General features: G+C 40.4%; 1 protein-coding gene across 3 annotated transcripts in view; it reads left to right on the top strand.

Annotated features, from left to right (window-relative positions):
* The window catches only part of VWC2 (von Willebrand factor C domain containing 2), a 117246-nt gene extending 100684 nt beyond the window's left edge, over positions 1-16562 (top strand). For 2 of the 3 annotated variants that reach the window (XM_073332728.2, XM_078851675.1), the window contains exon 4: positions 12625-16562. In XM_073332728.2, coding sequence (XP_073188829.1) covers positions 12625-12776 — 152 coding nt within the window. In that variant the 3' untranslated portion in view covers positions 12777-16562. Of the gene's footprint in view, positions 1-11054; positions 11117-12624 lie in introns of those variants that run through there. The other variant, XM_073332729.1, reaches the window with a different exon arrangement.
* The last annotated feature ends 4604 nt before the right edge of the window (positions 16563-21166 follow it).

Below are 21166 nucleotides of genomic sequence, written 5' to 3'. Positions count from 1 at the left end.
GAAAAGTGATATCAGTAATGTTCTCAAATTATGTTTTTTAGTTAGCAGGCTGAACCTCACCCCATTTGTGCCCATAACAGAAAACTGATGCTGTTTTTTTAGAAAACAGATATTGTTTTTTAGGGGGGAAGGCACAAACAAATGGAAACTAAAAGGAATTTAGTTTTAAAAAGCAGCCAGTGTTCAGCCACAAAGAAGTTAATCATCCTGAGTTTTTTTTAATAAAACACTTCATTTTTCTTATTAACAACCCCAGGGCTATGCTCTGACGGGCAATTTTAGCCCCAATGCACATGTTATTTTAAAATTAAATCTCAGGCAAATTAACTTCACTTCTGGAATACACTTCTCATGCGCTTGCTGCACTTAAACTCACTGACCGCTTTCCACACGAGATGGATAATTGTGTGGCTTTACCATTGAAAGTTATAGTTCATCTCCAAAAGGCAGAGAGAGAACAGAATGATGGATGTCTGGAGTAAAAAATCAATTGTGAAATATCTGATGCGCAGAATATTCTGGATATGCTTGTCTGAAGTGCGTGTAGATATCTCATATAAGAGGAGTGACTGGACTATTGAGCTAAGATGGAAACCAGTACCGTTTGAAATTAAACAAAGATGATATTTATTTACCAGGTGAAAACAAAGGGGGGATGGTGCTGGGGGGGGGGGGATGGTGGCGGTGCGCAGCCTGGGACCTCTGTTGTTCCAGGGGGTGGGGGTAGAATTGGCAGGGCTGCCAGGCTCCCTACCCAGCTCTGACCAGCATGTCCCTATAGCTCCTAGGGAACCACAGCCAATGGGAGCTGTGGGGCGGGTGTGAGCAGAGCACTGGCCTCTCTGCCTAGGAACTGCATGGACATGCCGGTGGGAGCCAGGGAGCTTCCCGCAGGTAATCACTGCCACGAACCCCAGCCCTGAGCCCCCTCCCACACACCCAAACTGCTGTTGCTGGCCTGGGGGCTGCCTGAGCCAGCACCAGGGGCTGCAGAAGTCACGGAGGTCACAGAATCTGTGACTTCTGTGACAGACACGCAGCCTTAATTGGAAGATAACACTAGGACTGTGTTTAAAAAAAAAAAGTATATTGGATCTAAAAAGAGGTTAAACGGTGGCTGATATGGGATATCATTCTTGTTTTTTTAATTGCATAATGCCTACCAAGCAATAATTATTGACTAAACCTGGATACAGCACTCTGGATGAGGGATCCCCAGTGTTTTACGTAGATAGACTGTAAAACTATTTACATTGATTTATATCTTACTCAACTACCAAGGTAGCATTATATTATACTTTGGTTTCACTTTATCTTTTTGGTTTTCACTGCTATCCCCCTCCACGCTTTCCAAGACATCATTTTGATGGTACGCAAGAGAAGTCAACCAGTCCGTGCGCATTTAGTCTCCCTCACTATTTTGATGACCACCTGGCCCGTTTCCTTTCAATGTGGCAGCTTATGATTTTGGACAAATGGGTCTTAGGCAACATTTTAACTGGCTATACAATTAAATTACTGTCTGCCCCTCTTCATGAACCCCACTCACGAGGATTCTCAGACAAGAGCTGTACTCCCTAATCTAGCTAGAGGTTATAGAGCCTGAATCCCCTCATCATAGGGAGAAGGATTTTACTCTGGAAAAAGAAAGGGGGCTGGAGACCCATCCTGGACCTCAGGCAGTTGAACGTCTTCATCTGCCACTCAAGTTAGAGGATGATTACCCTGGTGGCCATAATCCCCTCCTTGAACAAAAGCAACTGGTTTCTGGCTCTTGACTTGGACACCTATTCTCATATAGACATCCACCCAGAAGATTTCTGCATTTTACAGTGGATTTAGAGCACTTCTAATACAAAATGCACATGTTGGGCCTTCTGATGGCCCCAAAACTTTCTATAGATTTTACGGCTGTGAAAGCAGTGCACCTGCACCATCAACACAACCCTGTATTTTCATACCTATATGACAGCCTGCTCATGGGACAATCGCATCAGGAGGTGCACTTGGCCGTCACATCCTTACTTAACCTGAGTCACTCCTTGGGACTTCAGATAAATCCAAGAAAGTCCACTTTGGCTCCAATAAATTATATAGTTGTTGGTGTTAATCAATACTTAATTGCAGCCAAGGCCTACTTACTGCAGGACACATGCCTCACAATGAGAGTCCTTCAACTCAGTCCTCAGATGACAATCCGATCCTCCTAAACCATGTCACTGTATACACCCCCTTTGGCAGGCTCCATCTTTACGGTCTCCAGATTTGGCTGAGGGAGGCCTATGCTCCTAGCAGACTCCCTGGACAAAAGTCTCATTTCCTCATGGTGTCCTGACATTGTTCACCTGGGGGGTGCAGAAGGACGCTATTTGTGTAGAGGATTTCCCTTGTTCCCACACCATTCACAAATACACTTGTTACAGATGCCTCTGGGCTGGGGACTGCACCTGGATGACCACACAGCTCAATTTCCTGGACTCCATATCAACCTTCTTGAGGCTTCAGGAAGTTCACAATGTGTGGAAGAGGTTCCTGTCTTTCATCCAGTCTATTCATGTCCAGGTCAGATATTTCCATTGTTTATTATATAAACAGAGGAGCAAGGTCTGCCCTACTCTGCAGGGAATCAGACAAGCTCTGGAATAGGTCCATTCAGCATCAGATTACCCTCTCTGTAGTGAACCTACCAGGCATAACTAATTCCCTCAGCTGGCATTTTCATGAGACTCACTGGTGGGAGCTCCACTTATCAGTGGTCCAGTGGATTTTTAGTCAGTGGGGACTCCCATCATGATGCACTTTTACACCCTAGGGAAAGACAGGCCCTTTGTTGTTGGGTTGCCCGAGGGGATACCTTCATAAAGCAGTAGTCGAATCTGTTGATGTATGGCTTCCCTCCCGTGCCCCTCCTACCTTCTATCCCCTAAAAGATCAAGTTGGATACAGCAATGGTGATCCTAACAGTACCATGGTGGCCATGATCGTTCTTGTTCACCCCTGCTCTGCAGATGGCTTCTCACCTGTGCATTCACCTTCTGCTGTTTCCAGGCCTGTTGTCATGGAATGAGGCAGGTCCAACCATCCTAACCCAGCATTGCTCCATCTGATAGCCTGTTTTTTGGGATGGGCAACTGACTTAGAGAGATCTTGCTTGAGGAGGTCCAATCCATCCTCCTCAATAGCAGGATACCCTCTACTAGAAAGTATTTTGCTGCCAAATGGAAGCAGTGCTCCCTGCGGTGCTAGAAGCATCAATTGCCTCTGGAGGAGTCAGGGATGCCTCTTATCCTGGACTATCTGTCAGTTCACTTGTAGATACGTTTAGAAGTTATTGATGTCTTTCCTCCTCCTGTGAAGAAGAGCTACTTGGTTTTTACCCAACTCAAAACAGTAAACCTGCCTGGGATCTGAATCTGGCCTTCTACCTGGACAGGACAAGATCTGAGGTTATTAGTCTCTCTTGCCAAGAGGCAGTATCTTCCCAAAGACTCTCAAAATGTATTTCCCACTGCATCCTCCTTTACTATGAGCGTGTGGAAGACCCTCCTCCTCAATCTACCAGAGCTCAAGCTGCCTCAGTGGCTTCCCTGCCAGGAATCCTACTGTCAGAGATCAGTAGAGCAGCAACCTAGGCTCCATTCAAAAGGCTACCAGCCACTGTGCCCTGATTCAAGCCTCTGCTCAACAATCCTGTAAACTGGTACAAAGCAGCTCCTCATATCTGCCTGCTTGGAAGTCACCCACAGGTACCAGCACTTGAAGAAAAAAAGGAGGGTTACTTACCTTACAGTAACCAGAGTCCTTCAAGGTGTGTGGCCCTTATGGGTATTCACAATCTGCCTTCCTTTTCCTATTCTCAGCTCACCTCTAGATTTGCAGTAGAGTAGAAACTGGGCAGCCGGTCAGTCTGTGTTGCCCTTTTCCTCCTCAGCAGGGAGTATGAGGAGATGAAGGGCACAGGCACGCACCTACAGACACTGCTATTGGAGAATGTCTGGTTCCAGGAGCACATGCACACCCACAGTGAATACCCATATTGACCACACATCTCAAAGACCTCAGTTACTATAAGACAAGTCACCTTCCTTCCTTCTACTGACAATTCTCGTTAGCCTGTCTGGTGTTAATAGGGATAGAGGACTTCAGATGCAAATAAGCAGAGCCTGGCTCATGAGTGCTTTGAACCTGTGGCATCCAACATGAATTTATAGTTTATAAAAGCACCACCACTAACTCCATAAACACCAAGCTGGTGCCTGCTGAGTTCTAAAGAAACACAAGTACAAAATGTTTAAGCTGCTTGTGAGTTTCTAAGGATAACTAAAGTTTGCAGAGAAATTCACACACTTCCCAAAGGTATTCACCTCATCTCTAACTGGTACAGTTCCACAGATTCTCCAAGGGATTCACTCTTCTACGTCTTATTTTTGAAAATAATTTTAGGGTAAGTATCTCACTTTCACCGTCTTTATTACTTCTGACCAAGAAGCTTGTTTGATGTGCCTATTTTTATGACTCAAGTCTCTGTATTTAATTTGGCCCTTTGTATGCTCTGATGCTTTGTTTGGCTTATATGATATTTGATAATAGTGTTCTTTCTACTTCAGCTCAATCCATTTGTTTTCTCTGGTTTACTGGTTTTCTTTGGTTGACTAAAAAGATTTTGAAAATCCAGTCCTCTCAAATAGCACACCTTATACATTTTCATGTGTAAAGGGAAATGTTGTTACAAATACTGTGTTCCTGATTCCCTATTACCTTGCATCTTGTACAGTCATTTACACCTATGCAAAATTAATATAAAACAGAACAGTTCTGAATGGCTAGCATTTTACACTGTGTTCGCACAGGTGTAAATGCTGCCACTAGGAGCAAGGCAGTGAAAAATCAGGTTCTACACTTATGTAGAAAAGTGCAGAATACTTTTACTGAGTAAGGTGGCTTTGTTTTGTTGAATTTCTGCACTTAAGTGGACATCACACATGGGGCCAGAGCCATGAAGTATAAAATTTAAAAAAATCACCAAGGTTTGTAAGTCTCACTAACTAGCTTAAAAAGCAGCTTTAAATGGAGATTTACCCTAGTTGGTGAAAAAGTATACGCAGACCACAGCAAAAGCAAACTTGGTAGCACTTGTTACTATACGTTTTGTATAGCAATGCCACAAAGAACACTTCCAACCCTCTTCACTGCACGAATACTTAGTTCAGCTTTCTTCGGTCTGGCTACAGATGTTCTTCCACCCGTGTTCCTAAACTGTGGCGTGTTTAATTGTCTTTACTATACCCGTTTCTCTTTTCAGTTTTTTTTCAGTTTTCTGTGCATATAACAGGAAAATCAACCCTAGAAAAAGTATTCTTGGCTTTCTTCTGCAACATGTTGATTCTGTCTAGCATGAACAAAACAGTTTTATGAACAGCAGCATAGTGTGCAATCCACCTTTTTCTATAGAAGCGAGACAGAATTACAAGCAGATGGGAGCTTTTTTCTGTTCTTTGAACATACACATTCACTACCACTCTAAAAAGATGTCTTGATGATTTAGGACTTTCATACACAAAGTGAAGGCATTGATTAAACTATGTAAAGCACCCACTGGTAGGGCCTAAAGACTTCCAAATTGTTCTTAAAATTGAAATTCAACTCTTTATAACTAAAACCACTCCTTTAGTCTGGTACAGTGGTATCCAAAGATATACCTATCTATCAAGAGAGTTAGGCTAGTAAGAGGCAAAACTGGATTGACAGTAGTCAATAGTGTGGCACTGACAGCGGTGATTAATTTTTTTAGAAGAATGCAAGTCAGCCATTCTAATCTCAGACTACCTCTGCTAGTTCATCTAACTGCTTTCTCCACTTTTCAGAGAAACATTAGTGTGAAAGATATATCTGCACGCCTGATGGGGAAACAGTCAAATCACAAAGATACAGACTCTTTAGATGAGATCAGAGAGTGGAAGGGGTTGAAGCAGATAGAGATACATCTTTTGAGAAAGTAGTGATTGGATTTTGGGGGGTGAGGAATAGCCTGCAGTTTGATGTCTAGTCTGGGTCTGCGGTAAATGGGGGACTTCCTTTTTTATTTTTTCTCTCCATGCTGTTACTGTTTTAAAAAAAAATCAATACATAGAATTGTTCAGCAGGCACAGTAGGGTCTTGAGTATAATGTTCCAGTTGAAGGGAATCTTTTTAACTACAGCACTGGGAGCCAGTCTCAATAATCTGAAATTTGTGGTCTGGCCCTTAGCTTGCCTAACCCTAAGTACAACTTCTATGAAAGTTCTTTTCAACGAAGAAAGAGCCTGATGAATTTGCTTAAACAAAGTATGTGAAAGGTCAGGTGAAACTGATTGTTCTGTAACTTTGTTTTATCTATGACATATCATTGCCTTCAGGACAAATAGGTTTAAATGTATCTGTCCATTTAAATAGGTGGAGAAAAGCAAAGCTAACTGGCTTTTTAAAATATAATTGGTAAAGTGCTTGGGTACCACAGTGATGAGTGCAGTATATAGATATCTAGATAGATGTGCTGCTGTACGATGCCTGATAAGCCACATGACTATTACAGATTAGAAGGGCAATTACGAAGGAGTGTAGGACAGCTAGGACCAAAGGACAGACAAGTCTAACATCAAAGTATTATTACTGATGGTGGCCTGTATTTCGAAGGGGCTAAGTTTTGCTTTGACTTGTACCTCATGCATTGAAGAGGTTATTTGGCCTAATATATTATGGAATCATTGATTACAATGTGACTAAGTTACTGCACCTGTCTGAATAGGTGAGTGCATATGCAAAAGCAGGGTCACTCTGCAAAGGAGTTAAACACAATTAATACTGTAAAGCACAACTGTTTTTATGGAAGGGGAGGAGCAGCAGCTTGAAAGGTTCTCTTCAAAGGTTGTCAGGGTTACAAGGAATACTGCACCTGTAGGTGAATGGCTTGGACACTTTCTGTTGATAATTGGTATCAGGATGTTTTCTTCTGGGATGACCAAATTTGCATTTTAATTAAATCCTGTTGTATTTATCAACATTAGAGCATTGAACATCATAATTCACTGGAAGCTTTTCATGGTATCAATTAGAAACCTCAAAATATTGTACAAGAGATGCATTTATGCCAACAGTTGTTTTTAAAAACATATTTGAGGATATAAGAAGCCGCCTCAACCTATATAGTCCTAATTAATATCTACCTATGTGTTTACCTAATTAGACTGAAACATTTCAATGTGATCAAGAAATTTAGGATTTCTTACTTAACTGTCCAAGAACTTGGTTCTGATCTCACACTCGCTTTACACTGATGTAACTGCAGTTTTCATGGAAGTTATTTTTGATTTAGTCCACTGTTACAACAGAATCAGACCTTTAGACTTGTGAAAGAAATCTCCCTAGTCAATAGGGATCAATGCAGGATCAAGCATATACTTTTGGGAAACAAGTTGAAGAATTTCAAACTACTTCTGGGATTGGTCCTGTTGCGACTATCCTATACGAGATGAGGCTACATCATCAGCTGGTTTAAATAGGTGCAGCTCCATTGATTTCATAGGCGCTACACCAGTTTACACAACCTGGTGACCTAGATCATGGTATTTGTAAAGTAAATTCTCCTCAAACAAACGCTATTGGCTGTTGCTACATTAAATTGTACAGATGCTAAAGATGGAACGATAGTATTAAAAAGAACAAGTTTAGAAACCACAAAGCATGGCAGGTAGCATGCTTTATTGGCCAAAGAGAAGAGATTCGTTTTCCATTATGCTACTGGCAAACAGAGAGAAGCAACATTTTAGATCACCATAATATTGTAATCAGCAAGTATTTGGATAGTTTAGGTTGTAAAAGAGTTGCTGCTTTACCCTCACATAGTTCTTTTTTAATTCAAATGTTTTGAGTGATAAATCAGTAACAATTTTTAAAACCTTGGTTTGTCTTCAAGTGTCCAGCTATATACCAGGCCATCTATCTTATTAAAAAATGTATTAAAAATTCACAAACGCCAGAGTTTTGCTTAAAACCCCTTTAACTTCCCTGGAGTGAGCTACGGGAGAGAGGCTTCCTTCCCCTCCCTGGCTGCTCAGGCAGGGCATTGGGGAAAAATTTTGATGGTTAGTGAGTAAATACCAGACTGATTTACTATTAACTGTTCATTATATTTTAATCAGGAATTGCCCTCTCATCACGGGCGGGGGGGGGGGGGGATGTAGAGACGATGATGTCCAGTTAGATGAGTGTTTCTCAAATGTGGCCACCAGGGGCTTTTCGTGCGGCCATGACAGCCTCCTGAGAAGTGATCAGGGGAAAGGGGGGGGGGGGTAAAGTATCAGCCCCTCCTCTTCCCTCCTTGTTGCTCCTGGATGCGCTGCCCTGCACTGCCTCTGGAGAGAGATGGGACACAACACTGCAGGAGCAAGGTGAGTTATTGACCCACATTGTGGGGAGGAGGGGGTTTGGGCAGCAGGCTCCAGCTGCGGGACTTCAGGAACCTGGCCATGCGGCTCCAGGCTCCAACCGTGGGACAGCAGTTACTGAGCCCCCGGGCTCTGGCCATGTGGCACTGGCCTTCAGCTGTGGGGTGTCAGCCTCCAGCCCCTGGTTCCAGCTGCATGGCAGCAGGTGCTGGTTCCTGGCTCCAGTCCCAGGCTTCGGCCACAGGCACCAGCTCCCAACCTCAGCTTCATGGCAGCGAGTTCCAACTGAAGGGCTTTGGGTGCCAACCCCTGGCTCTGGCCGCTGGGGAGCAGGTGCTGCCCCCCAGCTCCAGTCGCAGAGCTTCAGTCAGCCTCTAGCTCCCAGTTCCGGCCATGAGGTGGCAGACACTGGCCCCAGGCTCCAGCCACACAGCCCTAGCCCCTGGTGCTGATCCCCTGACCCAGGCACTGACCCACAGCTCTGTTCCCGGGCTGTGGTCACGTGGTGGCAGGAGCTGGTCCTGGGTACCGACCCCTGGCCCTGGCTGTGCTGCAGTGAGTGCTGACTCCTGCTTCCAGGTCTCCAGCACCCAGCTCCGGGTTCTAGCCGTGTAGCAGCAGGCACTAGTCCTGGGCGCTGACCCACAGCTCCTGCTGTGTGGCAGCGGGCTCCGATCCCTAGCTCGAGTCACGCAGTTTCTGGCCATGGGCACTGAGCTCTGGCCCCATGGCAGCAGACACCAGACCACTCTGGCCATGCAGCTGTGGGGCTCATCACCCACTCCCATGTATCCATCCCCTGTCACTGCTGCCTCCCCCTTCCATCCCCCTATCCCGGGCTTAATGAGTCCTGGGGCTTGCTGAGAAAAGTGATATTAACAAACATGCAAGTATCACTTTTCACAGCAGACTTACTAGCTATCTGTGAAAAGTGATACTTGTATGTTTGGCAATATCACTTATCACTTTTCCTAGCCTCCCAGGTAGCTACTAAGTGTGCTATGATATTAACAAATATGAAAAATCACTTTTCACAGCAAGCCCCAGGACCCATTAAGCCCTGGGTAGCGGGGCAGAAGAGGGAGGCAGCATTATTTTTGTTGTTGAATCTGCCAAAAAACCTACAGATATACATTACAATGATTTGGATGTGAATATGTGTATATTTAATTGTTTTTCCTAAAGTTAATTAAGTATTTTAGGAAAAAAGTGTCAGTGCGGCCAGCAGGGAGAGTTGGTGGCCACATTCTGAGGCCACCAAAAATTTTGTTGCGAGAAATCATACCAACTGTTTTATATATTTCTAATAAGATTGAAAAATATCTTTACAAATATAAATATTTCCTTCCTTGTTGAGTCAGGAGTGTCTACAGTGGAGCAGTCCCTAAACATAAAATATCTTCTTGCACATCTGTCTATAGGGAGTCTCTCATCTCTGGCAGAACAAACATTAAATGTGCACCTTAATTTTCATGAAGTCTCCAGATTTATCTTTGCAAATGGCCCAGAAGACAAAAAAGAAAAAAAGTACAGCTTTCTGGGGAATATCTTACTAAATTCACAATAGTGTAGATATTAAAGAGGAGGTATAATCACACACATATTTAGCAATTCACACCTTCAAAGGGCTGTTCATATGTTGTTATACTATCAATACTCTTGTAAGGAGGTGTTATCCCCATTTTACAGGAGGAGGACATTGAGGCAAAGATCACACAGCAAGTTGATTGCACATACAGTTCACCTGACCACTCTGGCTAGCGTGTCAAACTTAAGTCAAGTTATGCTTTAGCATCAAAAGCCATAGAAGTTGAAGAAGGAGAATTGCAGAATACATGTACATGTAGCATATACTGATGTCTGTGTGCACATAAATTCCCAGTGTTTTGTTTGATGTAGCCTCTTCAGTGTAACACTTTTATATCATAACCAGACTAAGTTTCATCTATTGTTTTAGTATGGTGGTTTATGTTATGGAAAGCTCCCTGATCAAAGCTTTCTGTAACAAAGAGGGAGAATAGCTTAAGACCACCTGAAATGAACAAGGAACTTTTGGTATACCAATCTAATTAATATGAAAGATGCTCAAATGCTTCAGTGATGGAAGAAAATACAAAACCCTAAAATAGATAATTTCCCTTGTAGTTAGTGGTCATTCAGAACATTCACACGAAAATTAAGAAAACATCTTCCTTGTTAATATCTTGCTGTCTCACCATTATTTTGTGATAGGCCTACCCTTCTCAAGTAGGTGACTGACACTAGACTTACCAATATAAAACAGCCTCTCCAAACTGAAGTAGTTTAACAATTTGTGATATGGTTACTCATGTTAAATAATGCACTGATTTCAATGGCACCGCTCATAGCATAAGATACTTTTCAATGTAAGGGAATTAAAATAGCCCAATTAATTAAATTCACTAAGGGTCAAATTGTATTTCATTTCTTGTTGCTCATCACAACAAAATATAACATTTACTCTCTCAGAACAAAATTTAGTTCCAATGTCCCTCTTACACTTCTCAGTGCTTAGGTGGATTTCAAGTAGGATATAGGTCTTGTGTAGATTCCCTGTACAGCAGTGAATTTCACCCTAATAATTTAGCATTTGTTGCATATCTTTTACAGTGAAGGTCTCTATAGGATGATTCCCACGCATCTTTATATCCCAATGAAGAGAAAACTGCTGTGTTCTACCCAGAAGTGTAGGTACAATAATAATACTGTATCTGCCTAAACTTTCAGTTAATCAGAAAGTGTTAACTCTTGTATCCTGGTCACATGACAAGTGATAACAGCTATATTGGTAGGAAAAATCCACAATCTTAAAAAAAAAATATATATAACAAAGTTGTTTTTAATCGAATCTGAAAGATAGCATACCACCCACAGGACTGTGTTTGGGGCATTAGTTCAGTAGTGACTTAGAAGGAAGAATATCACTTTCTGCAATAGCTGAAGTCTCCCATTCAAGTACTGATCTAGCCCCGTGATGTTTAGCTTGTGAAAACTGAAAGGGTCAGAGAACAAGGTGGTACCACTATAAAATTAGATGTTTTAAATGTGGTATGCTGATTTTAAGCTCTGAGTGGTGAGCGATGGCAATTCTATTATGTGCAAAACTTTGAGCAAGAATCCAAAAACAAAGCCTAATATTTTAGTTGTCTAAGTTACGGTCAGTCAAATATACAAAGAATAAAATTATGCAAGTTCAACTTCATTTAAAAAGTACACTTGAGTTTTGCAAGTTCTAGAAGGTATTTTCTACAGGGGCAACTCTTCAGTGGTCTAAGGGTCTAACGCAGTGTCCTTTGGAACTCATTGGGCACTGGCTCAGCCTATAGGTGTAATATATTTGGTACACAGATGCTGAACAAAATGATATTCTTTTACCCTAAGAGACTGTTGTTCAAATTAACATATGAATCATTCCATTTGTCCTCAACCAATAGTTGGCTTCTACTTTTTGTTTGCAAAGAAAACTCAGAAACACAGTGTTTTATAAGGGGTAGTGCACCAGCCTGAAGAGACTATTGTCAGGTAGTTCTCCTGCCTTGTAGTTGGAAACAAACATGTTTCTGTGAACTCTAAAAAAGGGTGCTTCGCTTATTGCTGGTTAATATATCAATATATACAGTGCACAGGTGGTGACACAGACTTAAATTATTATTATAACATTATACTCTGTTATAATGGAGACAGGAAATATTTTCTCAGCTAACACAAAATAAAGCTTGGATACTTTACAAGTATATTCTAAACATGTTTCCAGTGGAAGAAGCAATAAAATCTGAAGTAAAATGCTTGATAACCTGTAGTCATGCTATAGTGTTCTACTCTTTCTGGACAATATGGAGTATTTCTCACATCTGAAATCTGTATTGATCTACAGGAACAGACTCTGTCCAGATGTCTGTCATCGCTGTGTATGGTCTTACTACGAAACACTGTACAACTAGCACACATATACATATTCTGAACGGAGGGGAAATGTGCATACAAACCCCCAGACAAACACAGAACAGATGGTTCTCATTCCCTTTTCTAATTAAATATCCTGTTTTAAAAACCACAACTATATGACATTAAAAGTAACATACTTTTTGTTACTAATTTCATACTAGGTCTGCAGTATTAAGGAGCAAAAACTAAACATATTACAGCTTATATATATTAATTTTTTTTTTTTTTTTTTTAGGCCCAAACTGCTTTGCAGAAACCACTGTCATTCCAGCTGGCCGAGAGGTGAAGACTGATGAATGCACTATATGTCACTGTACTTACGAAGAAGGCACTTGGAGAATTGAACGACAAGCTATGTGCACTAGACATGAATGCAAACAAATCTAGGGAATCTACAAATCAAAGTACTATGATGTTTTTATAAAATACTTCACTGCAGTGAAAACCTAGATAAGCCTGGGAAAGATTATTCATTGTAATAAGAATATTTTTGGTGAGGAGAAAAAGATCATCATATTGGTATTTTGTTTTTCATAGTAATGCAATACTGCAAGACAAAGAAATCCATATATTTAAAGTTTGGACATAAAAAATCCTGTCTTAACGTTTTATTTTCATGGTGAGTGCACTGAGTACACTCTATCAAATATTCTATGTATTTATATAATCCCATTATAGAGGTTAAAATAAATGTTTTATATAGATACAGATTAAAATATGGTACGGTCACCTGTCCTACTGTGTACATGCACCATGCCTAAAACATTTCTGTTTTAGTTTTATTTGGACTTTATTTTTGGTGGGCAACAATAATAGACGTGTGGCCAGGAAACAGCCAGCAAATCACATATTTCAGGTACTTCAAAGTTCTACCTTTTGAAAATATACGGTATAAGCTTTAAAATAATGTGCTAAATTTATTATATGTGCAAAAGTAGACCAAATTCTCTTTTCAGTTATTCTGCGTGCATCTCCAGTGGCCCTGCACTAATATAACTGGGAGGAGAGTATGAAATTGTGACTTTGATTATAGTAATTAATTGTTTCAGAACTCTAAACATGGATCCTATAAGAATTAATTTCAGGTATTTACACATCACATCAGGATGAATTCTTTTGTGATGTAAAGCATCCCATATCTGATATAAGGGCTGTAAGTGACTAAACAATTCAGCTTGCAATGATTTTACATTTAATGGTTGTGAAAAACAAGTACAACTGACAACAGCGTATGACGGGGAGTATAACAGGAGAAGCAATTAACAGGTGTAAGATAAAATAGTGGAGATCTGCTTTATTTAAACACGCTCTTGGTTTTTCTGCTACTCTCATAAATTACACTTGGGTTGAATCACTAGTGAAGCCCAGGTTCAAGAAGGCACTTAAGTATGGACTTAACTATAGCATATGCTTTGCTGAATTATTGCAATGTTAGTAGTTAATTACATGACACCTGATGCGTAACTTACATTCTTTAGCTCTCAGACTTCTATCAGGATTTCAATGGAAGTTTTGCCATTGACTTCAAAGGGCCAAAGTTTGGATTTTGCTCATATAGCTATCAGTCGCCAGACAACTGTTTCTCAACCAGATCATGGACAAGAAAATGATGAAACTATGAAGCAGCAAAGACATAAAATGCACAGCAGGCTTAAGTAACCATAACAATTAAAAATCTGAAGAAAAATAATCCTACAACAAAATGTACTTCAAGTTCACATATAGCCTCAGTCCATCGAGGTGGACAATCGAGGAAAGTAGGTTTTGGACTGATTATGATTTTTTCAAATGTGTTCTGAACCCATCAACTATCAAAATGATTTTTCTCAAGCCTATGTACATGTATATAAAGTACATCAAAATATTATACTAAAAAGCTATCATCAATAAGCAGCAGAAAGAATGTCCAACACATGTACCCTAAATGTTTCACTCTTAGCATAAAAATATTACTCTGCTAGCGGTAGTAAATGGAAATCACTAATGGGCAGATTGTGAAGAGCTTCATCACATGTGTGCACCCAACACGTGGAGCACTCTTGCAAATCTGGACATAAAGTGCTGGATCCTGCTACCTCTACCAACAATAGTACCTCATTCCCTGAGTGGAAATCACTAGCGCAGTAAGGTCCTCCTCAGTCTGTCTAAAGGTGGCAGAATTTGGCCCTAAATCAGAGCCAAATCCTATTCACCTTACAAAAGTAGTTATGTTACTCAGCTGAATAAAGCAAACAGATTTTGGTCCCAAGTTGCTAAGGGCTAGATTCACAAAGATATTTAGGATTCCAACATTTAGGTGCCACTGCCATTCTCAAAACCACTACTCAGCTTCTGCCTAGCCCTGCAGGTGCCTAAATTTCTACCAATCAGCACATGCAAAGCCCTGATGTTGCCCCACAGCTAATGAGTGAGGCTTCTGAGCAATCCAAGCCAAAGCCCTCCTGGGATTCTCAACCCAGGTGTTTCCCACCTTCAACAGAATTGACTGAAAGACCCAACACAGAGGTTAAGGCACTCATCTGGAATGTAGGGGAGGTGGGTTCAAATCCCTGTTCCAATTCAGGGGCATAGTTAATACTGAGCATTTTCCACTTCACATTTTTAATCCTGACACCAACATAACCATTTCAGTCTTTTTCTAATTTCATCCAGAATTTCCTGTCTGATTTATGTGATTTCTTATGATCTCTCAGGTGTCTCTGGTTTACTGAAGATGTTTCTCAAATATTTTTGAGTTGCAGAGACTGCTTTTTAAAAATCATGATTGGGAGGATGGCAAGATGGCTATGGAACCTTCTACATCTAGGTCACTGAACAAAACCCAGCCCAGGTCCATAGTAACTACTGCCAGCTGAGGACTGTTCAGTGGCCTGTGTGAAATTGATGGGCAAAGGCAAATTTCTAGCGCAGATGTTAACGCTGCACAAAAAACAACCCATAATGGGCTCTGACTGGCATTCTTGTTGACAGCCTCAGTAAAGAGGCAAAGAAGTGAACAAGCAGGAGCACTGTACTCTACAAGGGTGATTCTACTATGTCAGTGAACAGGAACATTGGCAATGTAATGTGTGCGAGCATGTCAGTATGTGGCTCTGATACCTGTGCATGTGAACTTCAGGCTCCAGCGCTGTGGATTTGGCACCTTGTAGATGCACTAATTTTTATTTAGAGTTTATCTTAATTCTTCCCATCATCACCTTTTAGACTAGTGCTGATTTAGCCACTTTGACAGAACAATATCCTCTCCCCTTCAAAAAGAAAAAGAAAAGGAATGTACAACCTGCAGTGGGATGTTGTCCCCCCCAGATGCTGAGGACTAAAAAGAAAAAAGGTACATCTTACGGAGTCTTTCAAATAGCAGTGGAAAAGAACAATAAAACCTTGCCAAACATGGAATACAGGAAACAGCCTGTCCAGCTGTAGACTTTTTCCTAAAACTTTTTAAGCAGAACAGAATGTTCCTCGTGTCCATATTAGATACCGATGTTGAAATCTATATTGATCTAGCTCTCACCACATAACTGAAGTAATATTCCTGTTTGAATGTAGGAGCACATGCGGTTTAATTTCTTCATGCAAAAGTACAAATAAGATCCAACTACATAGTTCCTAATGAGCAAACCCACACAGTGTATTGAGTTGCATTGACTATCATACTGAGAAGTGTTCAGCTGAGGTTTTAACAAAAATGAAGAGACATTAAAACAATGAAAACAAGCTCTGTTTTGCTAACAGACAATTTACTGGAAGTTAAATATAACTCTTTCCAATTTATAATTTTAATCAAGTTTAAAACATATGTTACTGAAGTGAAGAAATGTCAGTTTGCCATAAAATGATAGTTTTAGAATCTGTGGTAAGAATATGTAATACTGCAAATAATATTGGGTTATCACTTAATGTATATTGTCAAAAACGGGAAAATACCTCAAGCCAGTTAAAATGGTCAAAGACACCTGCCGTTGTTCAAGCAGTGTTACTTATTTCAGCTGGTTGGCAATTCTCTATCTTGCAGTTTTTCATCCATAAGAACTAGGACCCTACCAAATTCAGCATCCATTTTGGTCAATTTCATGCTCATGGGATTTTAAAAATAGTCAATTTCTCTGAAATTTCACACGTGAACATCTGAAACAGAGTGTTGTAACCATGGGCGTCCCTACCCAAAAAGGAATCATGGGGGGGGGGGGGTGTTGCAGGATTCCCACCCTTACTTCTGTGCTGTCTTCAGAGCTGGGCGGCCAGAGGGCTTTTGAAGCCAGTGCTACCGCCAGCATAGAAGTGAGGGTTGCAGGGTAGGGGGGGTGGGGGCACATTATTGGTTGGTGACTGCTAAGGGCTGTAGGGGGCTGGAGTTGGGGAGGTGCAGGGCTGGGGCTGCCCCAGCTGGGGACTCGTACCATGTGCTGGGCTCCAGCTGCTTGTCCCAGCCAGGCAGGGTAGGGATGGGACTTCCTCATGTCCTGCAGGGGCCACTTTAGGGGCCAGGTGAGACCTACCCCCGGGAATCTCCCATGGCTGCCTGCAGCTGCTGGTTGGGAGCCCAGCTCTGAAGGCAGTGCAGCTGTGGAGCTTCCTGCAGCCAGGGGAGATTCCGAGAGGTGGGTCTGATCTGGCCCAGGAATGGCCCCTGCAGAGGAAGAGCAAGTTCCGTCCCTCCCCAGTCCAGCTGGGACTAGCAGCTGGAGCCCAGCACTTGGTAAGAGCCCTCCTCCCCTACAGTAGCCAGATTTCACAGCTCATGGCACATTTTTCATGAATTTGGTAGGGCCTTAACTAAATTTCAAAACCTGCTAACGGGTCACGAATAAGTCTGTATTTCATGGTGAATGGATGTTTTTGTGGGGGAGGTGTGAAGATGAGTGGGCATTCGTCTTTCCCGAGTTGTTTTTAGTGATACTTCCATGAACACAGGGTCTCTGCTTTTAATTCTCCTGCTTATTCCCTATCTGAAATCAGAGCCAACTTAACAGTACAACTCTGACTTCTGTGGCTTTACAACATTTCTGTGGCCTCAAATACGCATAAGTAGGTTCTGCAGAGATCTTGCCACATATGGTTTCTGATAGAGGAATAGGCAGAGAATATTTAAAAAAAAAAAGTCTTTCATATAAAATGTTCCTATTACTAAGAATGGGGGGAAAAATAGAAAATGTGAGATCAAAACTATTTATAAATATAACTTCTTTTCCAGCTTTCTCCATGAAGCATTCAGTTGTTCTTTATTTGTTCTTTTCTGTTAGATTCAAAGTGATGGTCAGAAGGGATGAAAACATAGTAGATGGAAAGGTTAAAAGCTAAACAAAAATAAAAAAGCAGCATTCAGAAGTTTGCTCCCATGTTATACTGTAGTGCAACTGCCTGGTACATTATGAGAGCCTTTAAACTGCACAAGTTGAAGCATTGGTATGTTCCTGTCTAACTATTCTTATTGGGATTTGGGGGCAAGGGGACAGGAAAGACAGAAAAAGACACCAAATAGAGAAGATAATATTGTAAAGGCAAATATAGCCATTCTTAAAGGTTTTTATTATGGGAAAAAAGGTGAGAGCAGAAGAACATCAGAAAGAGGAACAGCCATAATGGTATGAGTGTGACAATGGAAGAAATATATCAAGCCAAACAATAAGGAGAAAACTACAGAATTTGAGTATAGGAAGGTAATGGAACAGAAAGACTATGAGTGTGAGGGAAATTAACAAAGTAAGAAGAGGTTCAAGGGGTGGGGGAACAAAATGGGTGTGAAAAGACAAGGAGGTTGCAATAACATATCGTAGGACAAAAGAAATGAGGAGTACAATAACAAAGCAGTAAAGAAGTTGACACAACACAGAAAAACAGAAGACTGAGGCCCTGATTAGGAAAATGCTTATGTAGCTGTCCAGAATAGAGATGGATCCTTAAACTGGGGCCTATACCACCAAAAAAGAGAGGAAAACAATCATAATTAAGAGATTCCTCACTCTTTGGAAAAAATATCTCATCTCTATATTCTCACACTATGTTTACATTACACTGCAGGACTATTAATTACTTTTAGTGTCAAAAGTCTATCTTTTGAAGGCAATTATATTAAATGGATCATGAGTTATTTCCACATTAGATACAGGGGATGTTGAAAAGGAATTCATTTAAAAGTCAGGCTGACATAACCCATTTCCCTTAACAGCCAACATGTTCCCTTTACATACTGTATTTATATGGCTTCATGGAAAGTACACTCTGCCCAGTACATTGCTGAAAAACCCCAAGGAAAGAAAAGACAAGACCATGGTAGGGAAAAAGAATATTACTTTCCACTTTGCTATCCATACATCCAAATCATTCATCAATTCTAGGTAAAAAAGGAATTTTAGATTAAAGTTCAAGCATCTTACCATTTGTGATATTAAAGACAACCCTAAAATCAATCATGCTCCAATACACAAAAGGCATTGAGAGTGTTAAACTGTAGATGATGATGAAATATCTCATAGAAACACTTTGCAGTAAGAACCAGATTCTAATGTAACACTGAAATCATGGAAGCAAATGTCCCACAAAGCAGAAAAATCAAGGCTAAATATCAGAAAAAAAGTGTCCAGTCTGAGATATCAGACTATGGATCAGCCTCCTACCAAATGAGGTAGAGATGCTACTACTTGATAACTTTAAACAGGATTGTTTAAAGTTACAACAGAATCCTGAATTGGTAAAGAGATAAGTAACATGACCTAGTATATATTTTTGATGGCTAATTGTGGATCAGTCATGAAAACACCGCACCTTGATTAGCTGGAGCTAAATTAATTGAAAAAAATCTTATTTACCTCTGAATTTATGAAGTAACGTTTACTAATTTCTGTTTCCTGATGGCTCAACTGAGGCTAATAACACATCTAGACCCTGTAACTTCATTTCTTGTTAAGCTGTAAAAGGAAAAAAAATGATAACATAAGAAATGAATGGCTATAAAAAGGAGATATTGCATTCTGAATATTTTCATCAGGATGTATCAACACATAAAAGTGACAATATTTTGACATAGTCAACATTCATTGTCCCTCAAGGTAAATATTGGGCTTACCCTTGCATCAGTCAACAGTCTTGGTGTTCACCTTAACAGCAGTCAACATCTCATCTGGTGTGAGATCCTCCCTTCCATTGGTTCCCCTCTAGACCAAGTAAAAGGGCTAGAATGTCTTAAAGGGGTCCTCAGCAGAGTGGATTGTGAGTGGAGAATTCTCCTGGTGCAGATATTGTAGGAGGCAGCTGCAAGGTTGCCCTCAAAGTACCTACAAGTCCTAGTGGGAGTGCTGAGGATGGGCCTAGGTCTGATATAAAAGACAAAATTAATGAGAAAATAAAATAAAATAAAATAAAAGCAAAGGTGACATGGCAATATCAGTTCTTGCACAACAATGAAAAGTAGCAAACTAAGCAACAGGTATAGCAAGATTAAATGGGAAATATAAATACAAGTCTTACATGGAATTATCACTGAGAACTGAAAAAGACAGAAAATGAAATTTTCTGATTTATATGCAAAGAAGTTTGCAATTTCCAGACAGGCATTGAGAGAATAAGGAAGTATTTTGAAGGAAATACAAGAGAGAAAACTGGAAAATATGGAAATATTTTGGGAAGCATGAAAAATATCGATGGCATATCTATATACAGAATGTACACAAACATTTGCTGACAGTACGTGTAAATATATTCACAAATTACCAAATTCTGATCTTGGTTACACCAATGTAAATTAATTTCCAGATTAACACCAATGTAACTGAGATCAACGTTTGTCTCATAGACTATATATCATACCTGTATTTAATTGTGATTAATGAATTATCAGATATGAGAATGGGTATAAGTAACCTTGTGAGGAATGCACGTTCATAGAAGGTGAAATTCCCTCTATGTAGTAAAACAGCACAAGGCTTATGTACTAGTGGTACTATTTAATCCCTCCAAATAAGTCTCAGGTAGGATTTAAGTGGTATATAGGCATTGAGTTGGCCTGATTCATGGAATTAATTTCACTCATTATGAGGAGCAGAAAAAACAACCATTTTCCACACTATGCTACAATGTGTGCATAGAGACTCAAGGCAAGACCCTTATAGGATATGACACATGAAAATAAAAAGAACTATTGCAGCATAACCCTTATCAATTCAATTCTATCCCAAGAAGTATGGTTGATATTTCATAAATGCCTTTAGGGGATGGAATTGTGTGCCAACTACAGGTTTTTTTAAAAGGCGCATCAGATTGATAAATGTACTTCTCTATTTATAAAAAAAGTAAAAAGTGCATCTTAATCTATATTTCTACTGCCTTAAAAACTAATAATTAATTCCAGAGGGTAATCCTGGCATTTATTTGCAGTAGGTACTGTACAAAGCTCCATCTGCTTACATTACTTGGCATGTTACCAGCACAAGACTCACCGTTTCCTATGCTTTATTAACCATCGATAAGTCAAACTAATGCTAAGTAATTTAGTGTTATTGTGATTGGCTAATTATGGAGATGACATTTTATGTGCAGTGCTTCAAATCAGTGTAACCACACTTACAGTTTGCATTCTGTTTATCCCTGTTTACCAATGAAAATGCGGAACAACTAGGATTTGGTCATTTTGTAGATTCCAGTTGACCATAGATTAATTTCATAATTTACTGCTAAAGCTCCCCCCCCCCCACCCACCTGCCAAACACTGCTTTTTTCTCAGCTACTTGTTTTAAAATGGCGTTTGATAAAAATAGCTATTTTATATATTCTGCTAAATA

Source organism: Lepidochelys kempii, chromosome 2 (assembly GCF_965140285.1).
Source record: "Lepidochelys kempii isolate rLepKem1 chromosome 2, rLepKem1.hap1, whole genome shotgun sequence".
Classification (NCBI taxonomy): Eukaryota; Metazoa; Chordata; order Testudines; family Cheloniidae; genus Lepidochelys; species Lepidochelys kempii.
The sequence above is the reverse complement of the archived record's forward strand: the minus strand, read 5'-3'. Positions and strand labels throughout refer to the sequence as shown.